At 37.5% G+C, this 22,552-nt stretch overlaps 1 protein-coding gene across 14 annotated transcripts in view; it reads left to right on the plus strand.

Moving 5' to 3' along the window:
* Positions 1 to 22,552, plus strand: part of SIPA1L1 (signal induced proliferation associated 1 like 1) — a 420,357-nt gene that overhangs the window by 319,860 nt on the left and 77,945 nt on the right. For all 14 annotated transcript variants that reach the window (XM_017882761.1, XM_017882759.1, XM_017882760.1 and 11 more), the window contains 3 exons: positions 11,281 to 11,455; positions 19,272 to 19,375; positions 22,245 to 22,402. In XM_017882761.1, coding sequence (XP_017738250.1) covers positions 11,281 to 11,455; positions 19,272 to 19,375; positions 22,245 to 22,402 — 437 coding nt within the window. The remainder of the gene's footprint in view (positions 1 to 11,280; positions 11,456 to 19,271; positions 19,376 to 22,244; positions 22,403 to 22,552) is intronic.

Here is a 22,552-nt window from a genome sequence, read left to right on the forward strand (position 1 = left end):
ATAATAATAATAATAATAATAATAATAATAATAAAGATTATTTGAACCTAGTAGTTCAAGACAAGCCCAGGCAACACAGTGAGATGCCATCTAAAAACATAAAAGCTTGGGCATGCATCCTAACCAAACGTGAATAGGACTTGTATTTTGGTAACTACAAAACCCTGATGAAAGAATCTAAACCCTAATTCTGGGCATGATGGCTCACTTCTGTAATCCTCGTGTTTTGAGAGGCCAAGGAAGGAGGATTGCTTAAACCCAGTAGTTCAAGACCAGCCTGGGCAACATAGTGAGATCCTGTTTCTATAAAAATTTTTTTAAAACTTAACCAGGCATGGTGGTGTGCATTTGTAGCTCCAGCTACTCAGGATGCTGAGCTGAGACAGGAGGATCGCTTGAGCCCAGGATTTCAAGGCTGCCAGAAGCTGTGATCATCCTACTACACTCTAGCCTGGGTGACGGATTAAGTCCTGTCTCTAAAGAAACCAAAGAGCTAAATAAATGGAGAGGCATACTATATTTACAAATGGAGAGAGTCAACATACGTTAATCATGTCAGTTTTCTCCAAATTGATACAAAGTTTAACTTCTTAATTTTTATCAAAATTCCAGCAAGGTTTTTTTGTAGTTATAGACAAGATTATTCTAAAGTTTACATGAAAAAACAAAGGAACTAGAATACCTAAAACAATCTGAGAAAGAGGAATTAATGTGGGAGAAATTATTCTATCTGAATTTGAGACATGTTATGTAGCTCCAGTAGTCAAGACTGTGTGGCACTGCTGGAAGGATAGACAAATGGATCGGTGGAACAGAATAGAGAAACCAGAAATAGCCCCACACAAATATATCTAGCTCATTTTTGGCATAGGTGTAAAAGCAGTTCAGTAGAGAAAGGATAGGCTTTTGCAACAGTGTTGGGACAACTGGACATTCATAAACAAAATAATGAACCTTGACTTTTTTTAGGGTTTTGTTTTGTTTTGTTTTGTTTTGTTTTGTTTTGAGACTGGGTCTTGCTCTATTGCCCAGGCTGGAGTGCAGTGGCGTGATCTTGGCTCACTGCAGCCTCTGCCTCCCAGATGCAAGCGATTCTCTAGCCTCAGTCTCCCGAGTAGCTGGAATTACAGGTGCATACCACCACACCCGGCTAATTTCTGTATTTTTAGTAGAGATGGGGTTTCACCATGTTGGTCAAGCTGGTCTCAAACTCCTGATCTCAAGTGATATGCCTGCCTCAGCCTCCCAAAGTGCTGGGATTACAGGTGTGAGCCATCAGGCCCCCAGCCTAAACCTTGACTTTTAAGCATCAAAAATTAAAATTAATTCAAAAGGATCATAGGTTGAAATCTACAAGTATTAAATTTTTTTGAGGAAAACATAGGAGAAAATCGTTGGGACCTTGAGCTTGGTTAAGAATTCTTAGATGTGGCACTAAGTGCTTGATCTAGAAAGAAAAAAAAAATTGAGAAATTGTTGTCTATCAAGATTAACAATATCTTACAGTGCTTTTTCCCTTAGACATTTGCTGATAGGTTAAGAATCTTGAGGCTTTTACATCTAGCATAAAACAGCAGATAAAAAGTTAGGAGACAGATCAGAGCTTTCAGTCATCAGATCAAATCAGAACTTTTATATAGTGCTTTGGAGGTTACAAATTGAATTCAAGGCTTACTGGAGAACTCAGATCTGTAAAACAATTGTATTGAAATTTGTTTTTGTTTTTTTGGTTTTTTTCCTTTGGGACAGAGTCTCACCCTGTTGCCCAGGCTGGAGTGCAGTGGTATGATCTCGGCTCACTGCAAGCTCCGCCTCCTGAGTTTAAGTGATTCTTGTGCCTCAGCCTCCCAAGTAGCTGGGATTACAAGCATGTGCCCCCATGCCCGGCTAATTTTTGTATTTTTAGTAGAAACGGGGTTTCACTGTGTTGGCCAGGCTGATCTTGAACTCCTGACCTCAAGTGATTCACCTGCCTTGGCCTTCCAAAGTGCTGGGATTACAGGCGTGAGCCACTACACCCAGCCTATATTGAAACTCTAAAACTAAAAATCCCCTAAAGTTAGATTCATTTAGAAGTAGCTACATTTAAGAACATATTGGACACAGTAGAAGAGAGAGAATTGATGAAGATGGATTACCAGAAAAATTTTAACTAAAGAATGGAGATAAGAAAACATAGAAAAATACAGAAAATGTCTGAAAGGCATGTGGGTAACAGCAAAATATATATATGATTGGATTTTCAGAAGAAGAGATATTTGTGCATTATTTGGGAATAAAAGCAGTGTTTGAGGAAATGCTGGTAGGGATTTCCAGAACTGATGAAAGGCATGCATTAAGATAGAAACAAGGAGCTCTGTCCACCCTAAGCAAGATAATATAAAAGAAAAAATCAAATGTAGGCTTATAGTAAAATTGCTGAAAATAAAAGAAAAGAGAAAATCTTTAAAATAGCCAGATGGAAAAATACCTTTAAAGAACAACAAGACTGTTGAACATTTGCTGGACTGTAAAGCCTAAAGAAAAAGTAGAGGCCGGGCACGGTGGCTCACGCCTGTAATCCCAGCGCTTTGGGAGGCTGAGGCGAGCTGATCACAGGGTCAGGAGATCGAGACCATCCTGGCTAACACGGTGAAACCCCATCTCTACTAAAAACACAAAAAAATTAGCCGGACATGGTGGCGGGTGCCTGTAGTACCAGCTACTCGGGAGGCTGAGGCAGGAGAATGGCGTGTACCCGGAGGCGGAGCTTACAGTGAGCCAAGATTGAGCCACTGCACTCCATCCAGCCTGGGTGACAGAGCGAGACTCCATCTAAAAATAAATAAATAAATAAAGTAGAAGCCAGAAGACATTTCTAAAGTGCCGAAAGAGTAACCCTCACAATGAATTTTACACCAAAAAAAATTCTTTAAAATGTAGGCAAAACTAATTTATAGTGAAAAAAAAAAAAGGAAAGAAAAAAGAAAATTAGGACAGTGGTTGCCTGAAGCAGTTAGATGATGCAGGAATGGACTTCAAAGAGGAACCAGGAGCTATTGGGGTAATGGAAATGTTCTGTATTTTGATTGTGTTGGGGGTTTGTCAGAAGTTATTAAATTATACACCTTCCATTTACCCTTCAGAAATCATACATCAATAAAGTTGATTTAAAAACTGAAGGCAAATTTCTGCATCTTGCTAAGATTTAGTAAGAGGGACTGCATTTAACCTTCCACCTGAAACAACTTAAAAACTAGACAAAACAGTGAAACAGTGGTTTTTATAATGTTGAACATCGGGCATTGAAGGACATTGATTGCCTGGGAGGTGGGAAACAAATGAGGTGAACCCTAAGATTGCACCAGCTTTCTGCCTGAAGAGAGTTTCCAGGCTATAGTACAGGCAAAGGGTACCCAGCTGAAGGCCAGAGGCCTCCCTGATTGAGATTGAGACGTGAGTCCAGGGAGGCTAGAATTCGCAGAGCACTATCAGGGAGGAGAGAGCCATAAACAGTCTACTTCTAGTGCGAATAGTTTCAACTCCTACAAACCAGACTGGAAAACTTCATAATTGACATGGCATTGAGTAGAGCCTCAGAAAGATTTTGCCTCAATAGTGGGGCAGAATTATCCTTAGACTAAACACTGCTCTCTTGCAACCAAGAGTTTAAAAGCAAGAACTAAAAGGCTCAAACTTTTGCCAAGTAATATAACTATGAATCCAGAACAAAGTCAAGAATACTTTATAGGAATACAGCAATATCCAGCACCCAACAAGGTAGTATTCATAACGTCTGACAAACAATCATTTAATTAAAAACTACAAGGCAGGAGCATATGACCTGTAGTAGGGGAGGGGATAAAATAAACAATTACAACCACAAAAATGACTTTGATGTCTTTCTAATGTTCAGGTAGCAGGAGGAAAGATTGAACATATTAAGTACAAATCTGCAAAAAGAAAATTTTATATTTATAGATATGAAAGCTACAATATCTGAGTTGAAAAATATACTGGATAGAATTAACAGCAGATTAGACATTGTGGAAGAAAGAATTAGTGAATTTGATGACATAGCAATAGAAACAATTGCAAAAAAAGAAAAAAAAAAACCCAACATCAATGTGCTGTGAGACAACTTCACCTGACCTACTATTCATATAATTGGAGACCCCAGAGGAGTTAGGAACCTAAGTAGTTGAGGAAATAATAGTTCTAGATTTTCCACATATGATGCAAGCAGACCCAAGAAACTCAGTGAGCCCTGAGAATAAGAAACATGCAGAAAATGGCACCAACACACATCATAATCAAATTGTTTCAAACCAGTGATAAAGAGAAAATCTTAAAAGCAGCCAAAGGGAAAAAAATGTTGATTTTCAGAAGAAAGGTTATCAAAATAGGAAAAGTTAGATGATTTTTTTAGTCATTAGAGAAAGCCAAAAGAAAGCATTAACAATACAGTTCTCAGATGTTTACGTCTCAGAGTCCCTTCACCCTTTTAAAAGTTAAAGATCCTAAAGAGCATTTGTTCATGAGACTTTTTTGTGTGTTTATCACATTACAATCAAAACAAATTTTAAAATGTTATTTTTACATGTTAATTACATGTTTATTTAAGTAACATGTTTGTGAAAAAAGTTTTCTAAAATGAAAAACTACTGCAAAGAAAGTATTGTTTTTGCAGACCTCTTTAATGTCTGGCTTAATAGAAGGCAGTTGGACTCACATATGTGCATCTGCTGTCAGTCTGTTGCAATATGTTGTTTTGGTTGGAGTAGGTGAAGAAAATCTGGCCTCACAGAGTTTATGTACTTGGAAAAAGAAGGATTTTCATATGGCCCTTTTAGATAATTGTGGATATTTTCCTTTGATATAACACCAAAACTTAACAAATGGTAGTTTTGTGTGTGTGTGTGTGTGTGTGTGTGTGTGTGTGTGTGTGTGTGTGTGGTTTTTTTTGTTTGTTTTTTCGTTTTTTGTTTTTTTATTTTTCTTCTTTTTTTGAAATGGAGTCTCACTCTGTCACCCAGGCTGCAGTGCAGTGGCGCGATCTCGGCTCACTGCAACCTCCACCTCCCGGGTTCAAGTGATTCTCATGCCTTGGCCTCCTGAGTAGCTGGGATTACAGGCGCTCACCACCATGCCCAGCTAATTTTTGTATTTTTAGTAGAGATGGAGTTTCACCATGTTGATCAGGCTGGTCTCAAACTCCTGACCTTGTGATCTGCCCACCTCAGTCTCCCAAAGTGCTGGGATTACAGGCGTGAGCCACCGTGCCTGGCCAACAAATGGTAGTTTCTTAAAGGTTAATAGCAATGTGGAATCTAAAATCATGAGTGTATTCTGTTAAATTAAAAATTCCTTGACTTTCATGCACTTTGAATGAAATCTTTTTTTTCTTTTCTTTTTTTTTTTTTTTTTTTTTGAGACAGGGTTGCACTCTATTGCCCAGGCTGGAGTGCAGTGGCACAATCATGCAATCATGGCTCACTATAGCCTTGACCTCTTGGACTTAAGCCATCCTCCCACCTTAGCTTCCAAGTCCTGGGACTACAAGCACATGCCACCATACCCACCTAAGTTTTTCTTAATTGTACAGAGACAGGTGTTGCCCTGGCTGGTCTTGAAGTCCTGGCCTCAAGTGATCCTCCCACCTTGGCCTCCCAAAATGCTAGGATTATGGGCATGAACCACCATGCCTGGCCTTGAATGAATCTTTTACTCATGCATGATTTTGTAATTTCATGCAGCAGTCATTTGGAAAAGTTGGTTCTCTTAGGAAGATTTTGTTAGTGTTTGCTTAGTTTACAATAATGAAAATATTCCATTGATCTTATTAGAAAAAGAGTTAAGTGTTGGGAAGCTCTCAAGCTCATGGTGATAGGAATAAGTTTCCAAAAATTTAAGTTTTGCTTTAGAGCTTAAATTCTATTATTGTCAGAAAATATTGTCCGTTGTTTTTCCTGAAGTAACAGGCTCCCGTTTATAGTTTCAAGACAATGTCTCCCAAATACACAAGCCTGCATAACTATAGTTCGTCTCTTGTTTGTTCTTTCATATGAAAATAGTGATTTTAGTTAGGCTTTTATTGCTGCTATAACAAATTATTCCTAAATCAGTGCCTTAAAACAACATAGATTTGTTATTTTACAGTTCTGTAAGTTAGAAATTCAATATTGGTGTCACTGGGCTAAAATCATGGTGTTGACAGGGCTGTGTCCTTTCCAGGGACTCTACGGGTAATCTGTTTGACCTTTTCAACTTCTGTGGCTGCCCATGTGCCTTGGCTCATGACCCTTCCTCCATCTCCAAAGCCAGCAGTGTTGCATCCCTCTGACCCTGCCTCCATTGTCTTTTCTCTTTTGTCTCCGTTGTCTTTTTCTGATGAACATCTTGTCTTCCTCTTCTACTTTTAAGGATCTTTCAGTCATTGGACCCATCTGGATAATAAAGGCTACTCTCCCCATCTGTTAATTAGCAATCTTTAGTCCATCTGTAATCTGAGCTCCCCTTTACCATTAACATTACATATTCACAGGATCTAGGGATTAGGAAGTAGGTGGGTTTGAGGAGAAATGACTCTGCCTACCAGTCTTCTATGAAAAAGACTCAAAGTTCATCTTGCAACTCAGTTGAACGAATGCTTTTCCTTGAGAAATGTATCATAAAGCACTTCAGTAGGCAACAGATGCTTTATACGTGCGCTCCATTTCATCACATGGAATATTAAAAAGCACGTGCTCAAGTTTCTAGATTTAATACAAGTTAATATTTTACTGCTTCATCAAGGAAATTCTTAATTGCATTTTTATTTGGGGAAGGGGTAAGTGTATAGCAGAGAAAAAGAATACAAGTAGTGCTGGTATAGTTTGGAGCCACTGCTTGATTCATGCTAGAGTGCCAGCAGTTTGACTCACCATGAGTGCATATGTCCATGGAACAGATTGAATCTTAATAGTGTTTTGAAGATAGTTTTGATGTCATGATCCATCACTCCCCACAAGAAGGTTCTCAGAGATGCTCAAGAGTTCACTGTCCACACTTCAAGAACTGTTGCACAATGAAATACCTCATAGTGACTATTTTAAATTTCTAAATTTAGTTAGGCAATAGTAGAGGTTTCATAAGAATGTAAGAATTGGGTTGTTCTCATGGTTTGTGCTATCCCAGTGGCCACCTTCTGGCCATGATACCAGGGAAGATGGGGTAAAATGCAAAACTTCTGAAGAAGACTCTGAGAACTTGGTTATTCACATCTCTTTCTTCTGATACAAGACTGTGACTTTATCGTCCATCTTTCCAGGAAGTTATGGCTGTTTAAGTCAGATTGCAGTGTCTGTTTTTAACTCTGTTAAAATGCCTACTTTATGAGAGGAAGAGCAAATGTATGTACTGTTGGTTCCCAGCTGTGGAAGCTCACATCACTTTTAGTAGGTGTTGAAAGACCCCTTTACTTTGTTGAGATTCAAGACCTTCATCTCAAATATAACCTTTGTCCTATTAGACTGACCACCATCACTTTTGTGTGTACAAACATTTATTGAGTGCCCAACATTTCCCTCAGTGCTCCATATGAACAGCTGATCCGCAGACATGAATTATAGCACCATTGCTAAATGACCCAGAGGTTATCCAAAGCAAAATGCTCAACTGTGGATAACCTAGCCTGTTCCCAGGAGGGCTTCTGGCGTCATCGTAACTTTATTTTGATCATTACCTTAAAGTATTGTATATGTAGATCCATAAGTCCAGGTAGGTATGTTTGTGTGTTTCTCAGACAATCAATGCTGTTTTATATAACCTCAAAACAATCCAAAATCCTCGCATCATGGCTTTACAACTCCATGTACATTTGCTCCTTCTCTTAGAAAGTTCCTGATTACATTTACTTAACTTCTCCTTGTCAACATCTCATTCTGTCTGGGAGCATGGCTGCTAAGGACTGTAGGAGCCTGAGTTCAGAGAATGCTACCTACCTTTGATCTAATTGGAGTAGAAATCAAGATACAGTCATATTGTCACCTTTGAGGATACAGCAAGTGACATTTGGCATGGTTTCACACCAGAGGAAATTCGACATTCTTAGGAATTTCCTAATCCTCTTAAAGGATCATTCCTTTCACAACTGGCAAAACCAGTTTGTTCTGTCAGCAGGTGGAGCTCACTAGGGTATATAATTCAATCAAAGGAGGCACATTGTCCTGTCCTTGAATTCTACTTGTCCACTACTTTGGGGGAAGTTTTCTTATCTTCTTTCTGCAGGTAACTTTTTTTTTAATAAAAGAATCCTTTTGAGTGTGGCACAATGAAATCTTAGGCCTCTATCTAAGAAGTTTTAAGTAGACACCCATAAATTCAGTGTCACTGTAATGCTTTCCATTAGTCAGGGTGACTTTTATTTTACACTGTTGCAAGCAAAGGCTGTTCTGGGAGGCATAGCCAGACAACATGTAACTTAAAGCCCCTTCCTGTCTACAGATTGCTTGATCTTTTTGTTCTCCCTGGAGGCAGAGAGGCAGGTAATGTTCAGCCCTGGAATCTGGCTGTATTAAGGACTTCTTTTGTAATAGACATCGAGACTGTCTCTCCCTTTTTATTTGTTGAGACCTAATAGGGTACTTAGCTCAATTCTAAAGCCAAGATGAAACCTTTACCTGTGGGAGCGTTTCCCTCTAAGCGTTAGCCACGTTCAGCCATTTCTCAGCAGGCCAGCTGAGAAAGGGGTTAAATGTCAGTAGTGTGCAGCAAGTTTTACCCTGATTTTTTTTTTCTTATGTGTGCTATACAAAAATGAACTAAGTCCCAAATGTGTTCCTGTTCATAATCAAGGTAGTGGTAGGTCAGGTTGTGTGCTATTTTAAAAATATTCCAGGCCAGGCACAGTGGCTCATGCCTTTAATCCCAGCACTTTGGGAGGCCGAGGCAGGTGGATCACTTGAGGTCAGGAGTTCGAGACCAGCCTGACCAACATGGTGAAACCCCGTCTCTACTAAAAATACAAAAATTAGCCAGGGCTGGTGGTGCATGCCTGTAATCCCAGCTGCTTGGGAGGCTGAGGAGGGAGAATCTCTTGAACTTGAGGCGGACGTTGCAGTGAGCCAAGATCGCGCCATTGCAGTCCCACCTGGTCAACAAGAGCGAAGCGAAACTCCGTCTCAAAAAAATATATATATATAATCCAGTTTTCGTACATCCAGTTATTTACAAGTTTCAGACTTGGAACCTTACCTTCCTCCCACCAGTGCAGGTAAAATAGAGTCAGGTCGATAGGATTATGGAACTCCAGGAACTCTCCTGTCTATGCACAATGCAAAGGCTGTTGAGCTTTCTTCTCAGCTAAGCAAGGTGCAGGGTAGGGAGACAAAGCAAGCAAAGGTTTTGTTTGTTTGTTCATTTGTTTTCTCCCCTGTGACATTTTTTGTTATCACGATGTGAACCATTTGGTTTGGAAAGCTGAAAATGGTAGTTCAGGTTCATAGTCCCTTAATATAAAGTGGCAGGGCTGGCTGTGTTTTAGAATTCAGGAATTTTCAGATTTTAGAGGGATAATAAAATGTATGACCCATATAGTCATATTCCCAGTGAGATCTGGGGAAGTACCCCACAATCAGTTATGCAGGGGAAATATGAATATTCACACAAAGATGAATAAATTAAAAGTACTAGTGTCAGCCCCATATCAAGTTTTGCTGCCAAATGTGTTGCCTAAATTTGGTTTCTACCTTTAAACTTCAGAATTGCAAATAAGAAGTTGTAGACATATGTTGCAGTGGTAGAAATAGAGCAAGACAAAGCTGGTTGAGTCCTGGTGATAGTTAGTGGAGCTGAGTCACAGAACTGACAGTTCGTGATCTTCTGTCTCTCCCTACTGTACTAGTTCCTCTCTCTTCCATTCTGTGATCTCTTTGCTCATCTGTCAAACAGGGGTAATATTTGCCTTGTGGGCTATTGTGAGAGTAAGAATTTAATGTATGTTAAACAGTGCACATAGTGCTTGGCATATGGTAGATATTCAATAAATGTTAGCTATTAAAATTTCACCTCTTCTCTTCCCCCTTTTATTAGATAAAACCTTACTGATGTGGTGGTTGTAATGACACTCTGGAAATAGGATAAAGTGATAAGAATTGTCCCAATGTCATTGGAGAATTCAAAGTCCAATTTTTTTTTTTTTTGGAGACAGTTTTGCTCTGTTGTCCATCCTGGAGTATGTGGCACAGTCATGACTCACTGCAGCATCAATCTCCCAGACTCAAATGATCCTGTCATCTCAGCCTCCCGAGTAGCTGGGACTACAAGTGTGCACCACCACACCTGGTTATTTTTTGTGTATTTTGTAGAGACAAGATTTTGTCATGTTGCCCAGGCTTGTCTTGAACTCCTAGGTTCAAGTGATCTGCCCCACTCAGCTTCCCAAAATGCTGAGATTACAGGCATTAGCCACTGTGCCCAGCCCAAAGTATACATTTTTATGTTGAAAACTCATTGCTTGTTAAATGATCAGTAACACCTTAGAATTTGTTTGCAAAATGACAGGACTTTTCAATGATGAATAAATGTTTTGATTAATGTTATATGTAAATCTCTTAATCCTTCATTTTAACTGCATTTGAGGAAGAAATACTTGCCGTGAACTGATTTGCCATTATGAGGCCTCTTTTAAAGTTTCTCTGCAGACACTCATCTTTAGAAAACTATTTGAAAGAGAAGTTGCTCTAAGTGCAGCATTGATGGTAGTAGTGCTGTAACAAAGACATAAGCAAGGTTTATAATTTAATATATTGGGAAAAGGGTATTGGGAGATAAGTCTTTTCTAATTTTACAAAAAAATACTGCAAAAATATTAGTGGACCTTTTAGTGCAAAACAGTTTATTTTAAAATATGTTTTATAAAGTAGACCTCTGCTTTTAAATTTGTAAAGGCCTCCCTTTTAAAAGGGGGGACACCATAAAAAAAGAATTGCCTTTAGTTATCAGGATTTTTTTAAATAACCTCATTTTGTACTTTGTAATTGATTAACAGAAATTTCCTATAGTACCAACAGGTCTGTTCTAATGATGCATGATCTTTACATACAGGAAATTTTCATTTATTGGCCTTTTCTCAATTCATGGAGTTTATAGATACTTGCTCTACTTTATTTTTGGATCAAAGATGGAAAACACAGAAGGATTTCAAGAGAAGAAAGATGTTAGCTATTTTCTGGGCATGTGCCCTATAGGACCTTTTAGCATTTGAGTGGGACAGAGTGGATCTGCCTATATTTTTATGCATTGTATTACCTGCCTTCACAGCTGAACTACCAGCAGAAAGTAGGCATCATGTACTGCAAAGCTGGACAGAGCACTGAAGAAGAGATGTACAACAATGAGTCAGCTGGCCCAGCCTTTGAAGAATTCCTCCAACTATTGGGAGAGCGAGTTCGGCTCAAAGGATTTGAGAAGTATCGAGCACAGCTTGATACCAAAAGTAAGAAATACTTACACCCTCCTACTAGGCTTATTTTCCTCCTGTTGTGCTATTGTGCATCTGCTAAATTATCCGTAAAACAACATTGCCATTTATTGCAGAAAACTGCTGGTGATGGGGGAGAGAAAGCCAGAGAGGGAGGATGTAGCACCAGAACAGTTGAAGATCATAACCAAAGTAGCTAGAATTAGACTCTAAAAAAATAATGTTGTCAGAGGTGTGTGGATGAAGTGGGGCAGTGACACAGATCATGCAGAATTGCTCCTGGATAGCATTGTGTAAATGTCATTACATTTAGCCTAATGTTAGAGTGATTAAAAACTCCGGAAACTTACAACCATCTGAGTGTAAGACTGGAATTTTTGACTTCCATTAATTCATTTCATAGTCTTCATGTTTATATATGTAGTCAGCCTTTGTTTTGTTTCTTTGTATTGTTTTATATCTAGGATTTTGTTTGTTTTATTATTATTCACAGTCTACTTAATCTCTGAGAAAATAGACTTTTTAGCTTTGGTATTAGTTTAGCTCATAAAATGTGTTGATTAAAAGCATGATAATGAAACAGTCTGTTTAACTGTGGTGCATGAACCTAAAAGGTTGTCCATGCCCAGTCCCCAAGTTGTCAGTAAAATAGTTAACATTCTCAAATGCCTATTTTGGTTAGCTGGGACTAACCAAAGCGTGTTTTGACTTTTGCTATGTGTCTGTGTGAAAACAGTTTTAAATTTTATCTTTAAATTCATCCATAGACACCTGTGACCTGTTTTTCTTTGACAGGGTCTTTGGATTAGCACATCTGTATTGCAGTCTATAGTAATCTCTCTGATTTTCTGTACAGGAAATTAAATAAGGAGTTGAGTCATGAAAACAGAAAAGCATTCATAAACTCCACTGCAGGGAAGAATTTCCTGTTGCCATGGTTTTGCTGTTGCCAACTTGGAAACGACATGCAAGAGAGACTATTAAAACCCATAAATAGCCTAGCTGCTTAAATATTATTTTAACATTCTATACTCTGCTTGCAACTGCATAAAGATGTTAAATTTCAATATGCCCTTAAACTCTTTTTATCCAGGTATTCTGATACTCACCCTGTACAGTTCATTCATGTTGCCCCCATTTGTTGTGCTGTATAAATTATGACTACCACAAAGAATTATTGAAAGGATCTGGGAAGAGAATGTGTAATAAGCTCAGTGATACTATAAATGAATGGTCAGATTGGCAGTTGATAAGATTGTGTGTTATCTGTGATGAAGGGTGATGTGAGAAATGTATAGCTAGGGTATCGTTAAGCAACATGACTGTAAGTCAGGCAGTGGAAGTAGTAAGGCAGTGGAATACACAAAATAAGCACCTTGTGCACAGTTTGCCCAATTACCCCAACAACTGTAAAGGCTAGAGGGGGATGAGCCTGGATTAGCCAACAACCTCTTACTGTAGTTGTAGTTTTGGAATTATATAATACATTCAACAGGGAAAGATTCTTTTTCACTGAACTACTCTCCTTTAAGTAGTTCAACTTTATGAGGCATGTCTGACCTTTTTCAGGGCATATTTTCTGAGAAGGATTCACAGAAAAGTGTCCTTTTCTGTCCTTTTAAAATGACACATTTCCTAAAATGAACAAAAAGTAGGAAAGTATTCCTACTCTGAAGCCCCAAAGAAGACAGTATGCAAAATCATCTCTTTTACTCCAAGCTTATGAATAGGGGCAAAAACTAGAGTCCATTCATCATGCCATTCAAACCTGCATTAAATAATAACAGACCACCAAAATAGGCAACAGCCAGCCTCTATACACCTCAGCTGCCTGCTACTGGGCATGACACTACTAGAGATAAGACTTCGTTCTATGTGCTGTGATGTAATCTCACCATACTTAATCTAACTTTATTTTGCGTCAAGAAACTTTGAAGATAATTCTTTTTCTGAAAAAGTGCTTTTCAGAACAAATGTTCAAAGATCATTCCCACTGTAGATGTCACTTGAATCTATGGATTTGTAGTTTTTATCAAATCAAAATACTATTTGCTATTATTTCTTTATTTTTTCTGTCTTACCTCCCATCTCTCTGAGACTCCAATTACACGTATGTTATGTCACTCACTAGTGTACCACAGGTTAGTGAGACCCTGGTTCTTTTTTTTTTCCCCCAACCTTTTTTTTCCTTCTGTGCTTCAGTTTGGATAATTTCTATTAATATATCTTAAAGCTCCTTGTGTTTTTCTTTTCTTCCATGGTGTCTTAATTCATTGTTAATCCCATCCAATGAAATTTCCATTTAAGATACTGTATTTCAGGGCCAAATGTTGCATTTGATAATCTTTTTAAATGTCTTCTATTCTCACCTCATTAGGTTCACACTGTCCTTCAGATCCCTAAACACATTTATAATAGTTGTTTCAAAATGTTCATCTGCTAATTTCATTGCCTCTCTGATTTTCGGTTTCTTTTTTTAATGGGGTTCCTCTGCTTTGGGTTATATTTTACTTCCTCACATGTCTGGTTGTTTTTGATAAGATAATGGATGTTATAAATGTTTCATTGTTCAGTGTCATATTTTTGTTATCTTCTCTAAGTGTTGTTTTGTTTTGGCAGGCAGTGAAGTTGCAGAACAGCTTGATTTTTATGAGTCTTATTTTAAGCTTCGGTAAAGCATACCTAGAGTAGCTTTTACTCTGGCTCACTTAACCCTACTACTAAGGCATGACTTTTCTTGCACCTCAGTACTTGAATATTCAAGTGTCTACTGTGGCTGCTCAGAACTCTAATATCTCCCAACCCAGTGCGAACTGTGAAATTATTTGGCTTATAATTCGTTGGTAGTTGTTCTTTCCCAAATATTTTGTCTTTGCTTGACTTTTGGAATTTATGCATATGTCGCTTACTATCCAACTCAAGACTCAAAGGGACCACTATTCAGATTTCTGAACCTTTCATCTGATATTTCTTTCTCTTTGGTATTCTGCCTAGCAAATATCAGCCACCACAGACTTCCTGAACTCTAGTCTGTCTTGGCTTCCCCCTTCAGTACCCTGCTCTGTGTCACTGTCCCACAAGTACCTCAAGGTAGAAAGCCCAGGGGTCATAGGGCTTATCTTCTGCATTCTTTTTTCTCAAGGATCACTACCCAAGGCTGCCTATTGTCCAGTGTCTGCAAATAGTTGTTTGAGGTATTATATCATTTTTTCTAGTTATTCACAATGGCATGGTGAGTGCTGTATCAAGCACTTTGTTATGGCTGGAAGCAGAAGTCCCAGATACTTTTGATATATATGCCGTCTCATTTAATTCCTACAAACCTGCTAGATACCAATTATCCCCACTTTACAGAATTGGCTTCTTTAGATTAAGTAACATGCCCATGGTTAGATAGCTAGCAAGCATTAGGGAAGTAGAGCAGATCCCAGTAGTGTGGTTAATGAAGTGTTCAGAGAAAGTATAAATGTGGACTGAAACACAGCAAAGCCCCAAGACTGACCTTTACCCTATGTCTTCCTCCCTCTTAAGTCCTTGAACTAACAGTACTCAAACCAGTTCATGAAATAGCTCTACTTCATGCATTATCATCATATTCATTTCTTAGTATTTTTGTAAAGGAGGACGAGGCTCAGGGAAGGAAGAAGTAATGAACTCTTGAAACATTTCTTCTTTTTCCCAGTTATTTGTACAGAGACCATCTCTGCATTTCAGAAATAAGGATTTGTAGCAAACAAGCAAGCTACAAATAAATATGTCACAGGCTGGAACAATTCTGCAATGAAGAAATTTTAGTAGGGGATTTTCTTCTTTTTTGTTTCTTTATTCAGATGATATAACCTAGATAACTACCATTCCCTCACACTACAATAAATACAATAAACTTCCCACCAAGCAGTTTGTTACTTGAAAGCTGGAGACCATCCTTATTTTTAGCTGCATATGTGGGTTATTTAGGGAAATTATTTCCTGACTGAGGTTTGTTTGTCAAGTCAGTAAACAGGAGACTTAGAAGCCCTCTGTAAAAGCTTTCCTTCAAAACCCTGCCTTCATTAATTTGCTGCAATGTTAGTGACTGCTATCTCCTCCATTTTTCAGCAGTGTTACAAATGCAGTTGAGGTTCAGGATCTCAGAAGAGATATAAGACTTTTTGTAAAGAAAGATTTGGAGGCAGATCATGTGATTGTCAAGGTGACCTATATAATGCCTGAATTTACTTATTAAGTTTTAAAGTTCTATACAAACAAGAAGTAGCATCATTCTTTCATCCTTCTTCTACAAGCACATTGTCCCTTTAGAGTTGCTCAATATGCTCTTCGACCAGATAAAAAAGCATCATTTTTTTTCATTTTCCTGATTGTCATTCTCTTAAAACTTCCATAGTTTCAGGGTTTCATGGTCACTGAAAATATTATAATAAGAACATTGTATGCTTTATTCCTTAGTAATATAGTAAACAGTCTTGTTTTAAAAAACACTACAGATTCAGGAGGACATTTACAGGTTCGTTACAGGGGTATACTGCACAATGCTGGGATTTGGGCTTCTAGTGAATCTGTTACCCAAATAGTGAGCATAGTACCCAGTAGGTGGAGATTTTGAGGTGGAGTAGGGTTTTCCAACCCCTCCTCTCAACCTTCCTCCCCACTTTTGGACTCCCCAATGTCTGTTGTTTTCATCTTTATGTTCATGTGTACCCGTTATTTAGTTCCTGCTTGTAAGTGAAAACATGCAGTATTTGACTTTCTGTTTCTGCATTAATTCACTTAGGACAGTGGCCTCCAGCTGTATCTATGTTGTTACCGGGGAGATGATGATGTGCTTCTTTATGGTTGCGTACTATTCCATCATGTATATGTACCAGCTTTCCTTTATCCATTCTCCCATTGATAGACACGTAGGTTGATTCCATGCCTTTGCTGTTGTGAACAGTGCTGCAGTAAACAAATTAGTGCAGGTGCCATTTGATAAAATCCCTTTGAGTAGATACCCAGTAGTGAGACTGCTGGGTCGAATGGTAGTTCTATTGTTAGTTCTTTGAGAAATCTCCACACTGTTTTCCATAGTGGCTGTATTAATTTACATTCCCACGAACAGTGTATATATATTTTTTCTTTTCTCAAAATCCTTGCCAACATCTGTTATTTTTTGACTTTTGAATGATAGCCATTCTGTCTGATATCAGGTGGTATCTCATTGTGGTTTTAATGTGCATTTCTCCAGTGATTAGTGATGTTGAGCATTTTTTCATGTTTATTGGCTGCGTGTATGTCTTCTTTTGAGAAGTGTCTATTCGTGTTCTTTACCCACTTTTTAATGGGGGTATTTGTTTTTTTCTTGTTGATTTGTTTTAAGTTTCTTAGAAATTCTGGATATTAGTCTTTTGTTGGGTGTATGGCTTGCAAATATTTTCTCCCACTCTGTAGGTTGTCTGTTTACTCTGTTAATTATTTCTTTATAAAAAACATTCTTTTTGCATTCTTTCTGGTAAAGTTTAGTATCTCTATGATGTGCATAGTAATTTCAGGATTTTGGAATTCTTTTCTTCTTGGAAAGAAAAGTTTCATTATTTTAGCCCTAGTTTCATCTCTGAAACTTCTGAAACTATTCCCAAACTGTTGAAAATTATCAGCAAAACTCTATGAATCTAAAAGACCTCAGAAAAAAGCTGGTCAGATAGCATACACTGTGTGAAATTAGATATGCAGAGGACAGAGAGAAGGGGCTAGAAGTAGAAAAACAAATGATCTTCAGTGTTTTCTTCCCCAGCAGTTTTCCACTCTGGCAGTAATCCTTTTAGAACTAGACAGGCATACAAAGCACAATGTAATAAATGAATACCAATGACAATCTTTTTTTTCTGGTTCGTTAATTTTGCTTAAAATTGACTTGAAATGCATGTATAAGTACACGTCAGTGGTGACACATTCACTTTAAAGTTTTAAAATGTACTAATTCATTCTATACGTATTTATAGAAAGGGTTCTTGACAATGGATAAGTTATTGATCCTCAAGACCTTAAATAGTTCAGTTGAATCCTTTGTTGTAGTAATACGCAGTTTTTTTGTGGTGATGGTCATTAATAATTAGAAGATATTTTTCTTGGATATTTATGTTGTTAACATAGTTTTCCAATTTTTGAAAAGTAGTCTTTGCTTTGTTCTATTTTGACTATTTTAAGCCTTCACATTTTATGTCAGCGTCAAAATTAGATTCTCCAACAAGCTCAAGCTTGAAACTTAGAGCTCTGGAATATCTTTAGAAAGCTGTCTGCAAGCCATAGTTGTAGTCTATTCTTAGAGCAGTACCTGACGGCAGTGGAGTTACTGCATTAGAGCTACCTGGGAGTGTCTGTGAAGAATAGATTCCCCTGTGAGGCCCCATACCCACTGAGGAGTATTTTAGGGGGTGGGCCCTGGGAATCTGCCTTTTAATTTAGCTCCACAGCTGATGCTGGGCATACTAAGTTTTGAGAGAACTACTGTTGCCTTTTGGTATATGTCAGAGAGTTTGTCTGAGAGCATCATTCTCTAAAATGCTGTCAAGTGTTTTGGACCTCAAAAAATAGGGTCGAGGCTGGGCATGGTGGCTCACGCCTGTAATCCCAGCATTTTGAGAGGCCACGGTGGGTGGATCACAAGGTCAGGAGATTGAGACCATCCTGGCCAACATGGTGAAACCCCGTCTCTACTAAAAATACAAAAATTAGCCAGGCATGGTGGCCTGTGCCTATAGTCCCAGCTACTCAGGAAGCTGAGGCAGGAGAATCACTTGAACCCAGGAGATGGAGGCTGCAGTGAGCCGAGATCGCGCCACTGCATTCCAGCCTGGACAACAGAGCGAGACTCTGTCTCAAAAAAAAAAATAATAATAATGGGTTGATAGAGAGTTGAGTTTACTTACAGTGAATGTACTTCTCTTCCTTTTGCAACCCCTAAGTCCGGGTCCTTTGAGTCTGAACACATATTCCCTTTACGTTGGGAAGTTAACAACTTTTTCTGCAGCTTCCAGTATTTGTGGGAACACTGATTCTGAAACTTTGTTAAGATTAAGGCAGTAGAGGTTTTTTTTTTGTTAAGGAAAGTAAGAATACAACATGCTTAAGTCTTAAAAAAATTGTTAGACATTTCTATATCACCTTTGTTCTCCAGTGTTAATGGTCTTGTTAAATTATTGTCTTTTTTTTTTTAAGAACAAGTCTCTTGCTTGAATTGGAAGTATTAGAAAAATGTTTCTTAACCTGATGTGTGGACAGAATTCAGGGGTCTGTGAACTTGGATGGGAAATATTTTTTTCTTTATTTTCACTGACCCCAAGTTGAAATTTAGCATTTCTGTTAATTATGGCCATAGGCAGTAAACCACAGTAATTCGTTTACCTGTGATTTCATTGCCAATAGAAAGCACAGATATTTTCATATTATATTATTTGTTGTTGCAGATATTTCAAGAGTGTGTTCATCATGTCTTCAGCATTATAGTAGATATTGGGACCAACTGCTAAATCTTGTTATATAAATCTTGTGCATTCATATTTAAAATTATTTGATACTGTGCACTTCAGTATAATTTCTTTTGAAATCTTACTTTTTTTATTTTATACTTTTACAAATATTATTCTGAGAAGGGATCTGATCCATAGGCTTCACTAGACTGCCAAAGAGGATCGGGTACAAAAGGAAAAAAAAATAGGAAGAACAGCTGTCTTGTCTAGAATCTTTTCATCCTAAATCAATTTCTTTTTTTCTTTTTTTTTTTTTGAGATATTTCTCTTAAATAAATTATTTTTCCTGTTATAGTCATCTCATCATTATATTTTTTTAACTGTAGCTGACTCCACTGGAACCCATTCTCTGTACACAACATACAAAGATTATGAAATTATGTTCCATGTTTCTACCATGCTGCCATACACACCCAACAACAAGCAACAGGTAAGAGATCCTCCTGTTATCTGTGTTTTCACCCTTGTTTCATTTCCTCTAGAAGCCTAAGTGGCAAGTTTGTAAAATCTTAAACCAGAATTTAGTGTTGCACCTGTCACAGCAGCGGGAAGCTTTATGCTTTGTGGAAGTAAGGAATAGCAAATGAGCTGAAAACAAATGAAGAGACCTAAATTTTAGGTTAACAGCCAGCTGGATGCCTTTGTGAATTAATCATTTGCTTTTCACCCACGGGGATTGAGGTTTTCATGAAATTCAAAGAACAAGTTGAAATCATTGGTAATTACATGACTCTGCAGGGTTGCAGAGAGCATCCATGAGAGGGTGAAGTTTCATCTCAAGAGGCCAGTGCACAGAGTAGGAAAGTTCTGATGTTTCATTATAGATTTCAAAGGAGATATAGAATACTAACTTGGAAAAAGGTCAAATGTCAACAGAATGATATTCTTCATTACCACGTTCATTGGGAGATAGCAAGGAACATAAATAACAATTGCGTATGTGCACATTATACACAGAGCTTCTCTTAAAATGTTCTAAAAGCTCAATGCTCAATTACTAAAGTGTAAGTGAGGTAGGAAAATGTGGAAACTAAGAGGTGACAGATTGTTACAGAGCAAACTGAAAACTGGCAGTATTGTTTTAGGGAATGTGTGGTAGTTGATTTTTAAAAATATTTTAAAATAAATAATAGCAAATTGAAATGTAAAAGAACCAGAGAGCTAACACACTCTTTTTTAAAAGCTTTTACAAACTTGAACAGTTCAGTTTTACTTCTGACCTTCAAATGGATATGGATTTTTGTTTTTGTCGGTTGTTGTGCTAACAGAGCACAGGCCAGCTGCAGAATGAATCACATCCTCTTTTACAGAAGTTAACCAAACACTGATCTAATCTAATGCTTTATCACTTTAGGTTTAATTAAATCACAAATCTGGGTAACAAAGTTTTGCCTTTCATGATTGCCAGTGTAATAAAAAAATGGGGAGCAAAGCAATGAATCAGCTATAAATCTGAAGTAAACCTGTTTTAAGATAAACTCCCTGATCTGTACTTCGTTGATAATTTGTTTTATGCCAATCCCAGATTTTAGCTCTCTTTGAAAGAAAAACACCGTGCTAAGAAAGGCATAATAAACTTATTATTCTGACCAGTCAGTAGATGAAAAATTTAAGAACATTAACAAAATGATCATTAAAGAGAGCATAAAGACTTATTCTGCCTGATCACTTAGAGGGGAAAGATGAGATTTGTAAGGGTAAAAAATTTAGTAACAAGATTGGATTGATTATTTGTAACTAAATGAGTTGAAGTGGTAGGCAGAGAAAGTTGGCATTTAAATGGCAGCTCTCTAAATTATTTAATTTTGGAGTCTAATCAAGGCAAAAATGTTACAGTCCTAAATCATAATGAGAAAGAAATTGGTACTGCACCATATCAAGAAATTTTCACTCTCTAGCCAAAAAATTTATTTTCTTCTATATAGATTACTTTATGCTTGGAAAAAAAAAAACAGGAAAATGTAGCTTTAAAATTCTTTTGCAAGCATTTTAAATATAAATATTGTTTTCATTATATGTAGTATAAGATGGAAAATGGATTTGTTTCTATTTGGGTCCTTTATTAAGACGTTTATTTTATATGTCAAGCCATATTTTGAAGAAAGAATTACATTGCAGAAAATGACATAATCTGTGCAGGAATGGCATAACATGTAGATAAATAGTATTTGTTTTTGGTGTGTCCAAGATCCTGAGTAGATTAATAATCTTTAATTATTGGTATGTTCTATAGAGCAATCAGTACACACCAGCCTTTATTTTCATAACGTCTGATTGTATATCATATTTAGAAATGAACTCAGAAATAAACCGCTTCATTAGAAGACAATTTGGGATGCTTTCTAATTCCTAAGGTTAAAAGTACATTTCCTGAACATTCTAACTGCCAATTCTCAACCCTAATCTAAAAGGCTATTGTTTCTCCCAGTTGGCAGCCAATACTAGTTCACTGATTTTACTGGTGTGCAATTTGTATGCCTTAATGTCACTAGAGAATATTTTTTTAAATACAAGTTTTATAAGTACAAGCTTATGTCTAATGGATAGTTTATATAAATGTCACACTTAGTTGTTTTTCTTTTTTAAAAGCCTCCATATAATAAGTATGAGAAACACAAATTTTATTCTATTTTTCTTTACACTATTGAATGAACTGCTGAAAGACACTGACCTGGGATGATCTGGGGTGCCTGAGTTTGAAAGCCACCCATCCAGCACCCACTGAATGGGAAACAGAGGGTGTCCCTAAGCAGCTTTCACTGCAATTAAAGAAGCTGTTTAAACCTGAAATTTACCTGCTTTTAATTGTTGCAACATTCTGGAATATTATTCTTTTCTACATGCCCAGCTTGTGACACAAAACATATATCGGAAAACACCTTAGCCACATTTTCTTTCAATGAAGTCAATTAAACCACAACATAAATTACACTGTAATTATTTCAGCCATTCTCATCTCTAAAAATCTTCCCTATGGCACGTGTTTTTCTTATGTGAAAATGGAACAAAACTGTTGTTATAGAAACTGAGGATTTGGAGATGTCGGGACCCGGCATAATATGTCAGATATTGGGTAGATCTATTTGAATGGCTGTATCTTTTATGCAAATTTCAAAATATTCATTTCCATGTTCTTCCTTAGAGGGAATAAGGCAGGCTAAAACATTGACAGTACCTGTGTAGATTACCTACCTTAACATGTACTGATTAGTAATGAATGTTTTAATATATAAGGGAATTGGGGCAGCGGGGAAAGCAAATTATTGTCATTTATGTTGGTTGCTTATTTTTTCTTGTAGCTCCTGAGGAAGCGGCACATTGGAAATGATATTGTAACAATTGTTTTCCAAGAGCCTGGAGCACAGCCGTTCAGCCCAAAAAACATCCGATCCCACTTCCAGCATGTTTTTGTCATCGTTAGGGTGCACAATCCCTGCTCTGACAGTGTCTGTTATAGGTGTGTATAGGTGTCACAGCAGGGGCTCTATGGATGTTGGCTGGTTATCACACAGAGGCCCCATTCAGCTCTGCATTCTGAGGTGGCAGTGGGAAGTCTATTACTATTTCTTTTTGTCTTTAAACTGTGCGTGCGGATGGCTGAATTCAC

This window comes from Rhinopithecus bieti, unplaced genomic scaffold, assembly GCF_001698545.2.
Source record: "Rhinopithecus bieti isolate Rb0 unplaced genomic scaffold, ASM169854v2 scaffold_13259, whole genome shotgun sequence".
NCBI lineage: Eukaryota > Metazoa > Chordata > Mammalia > Primates > Cercopithecidae > Rhinopithecus > Rhinopithecus bieti.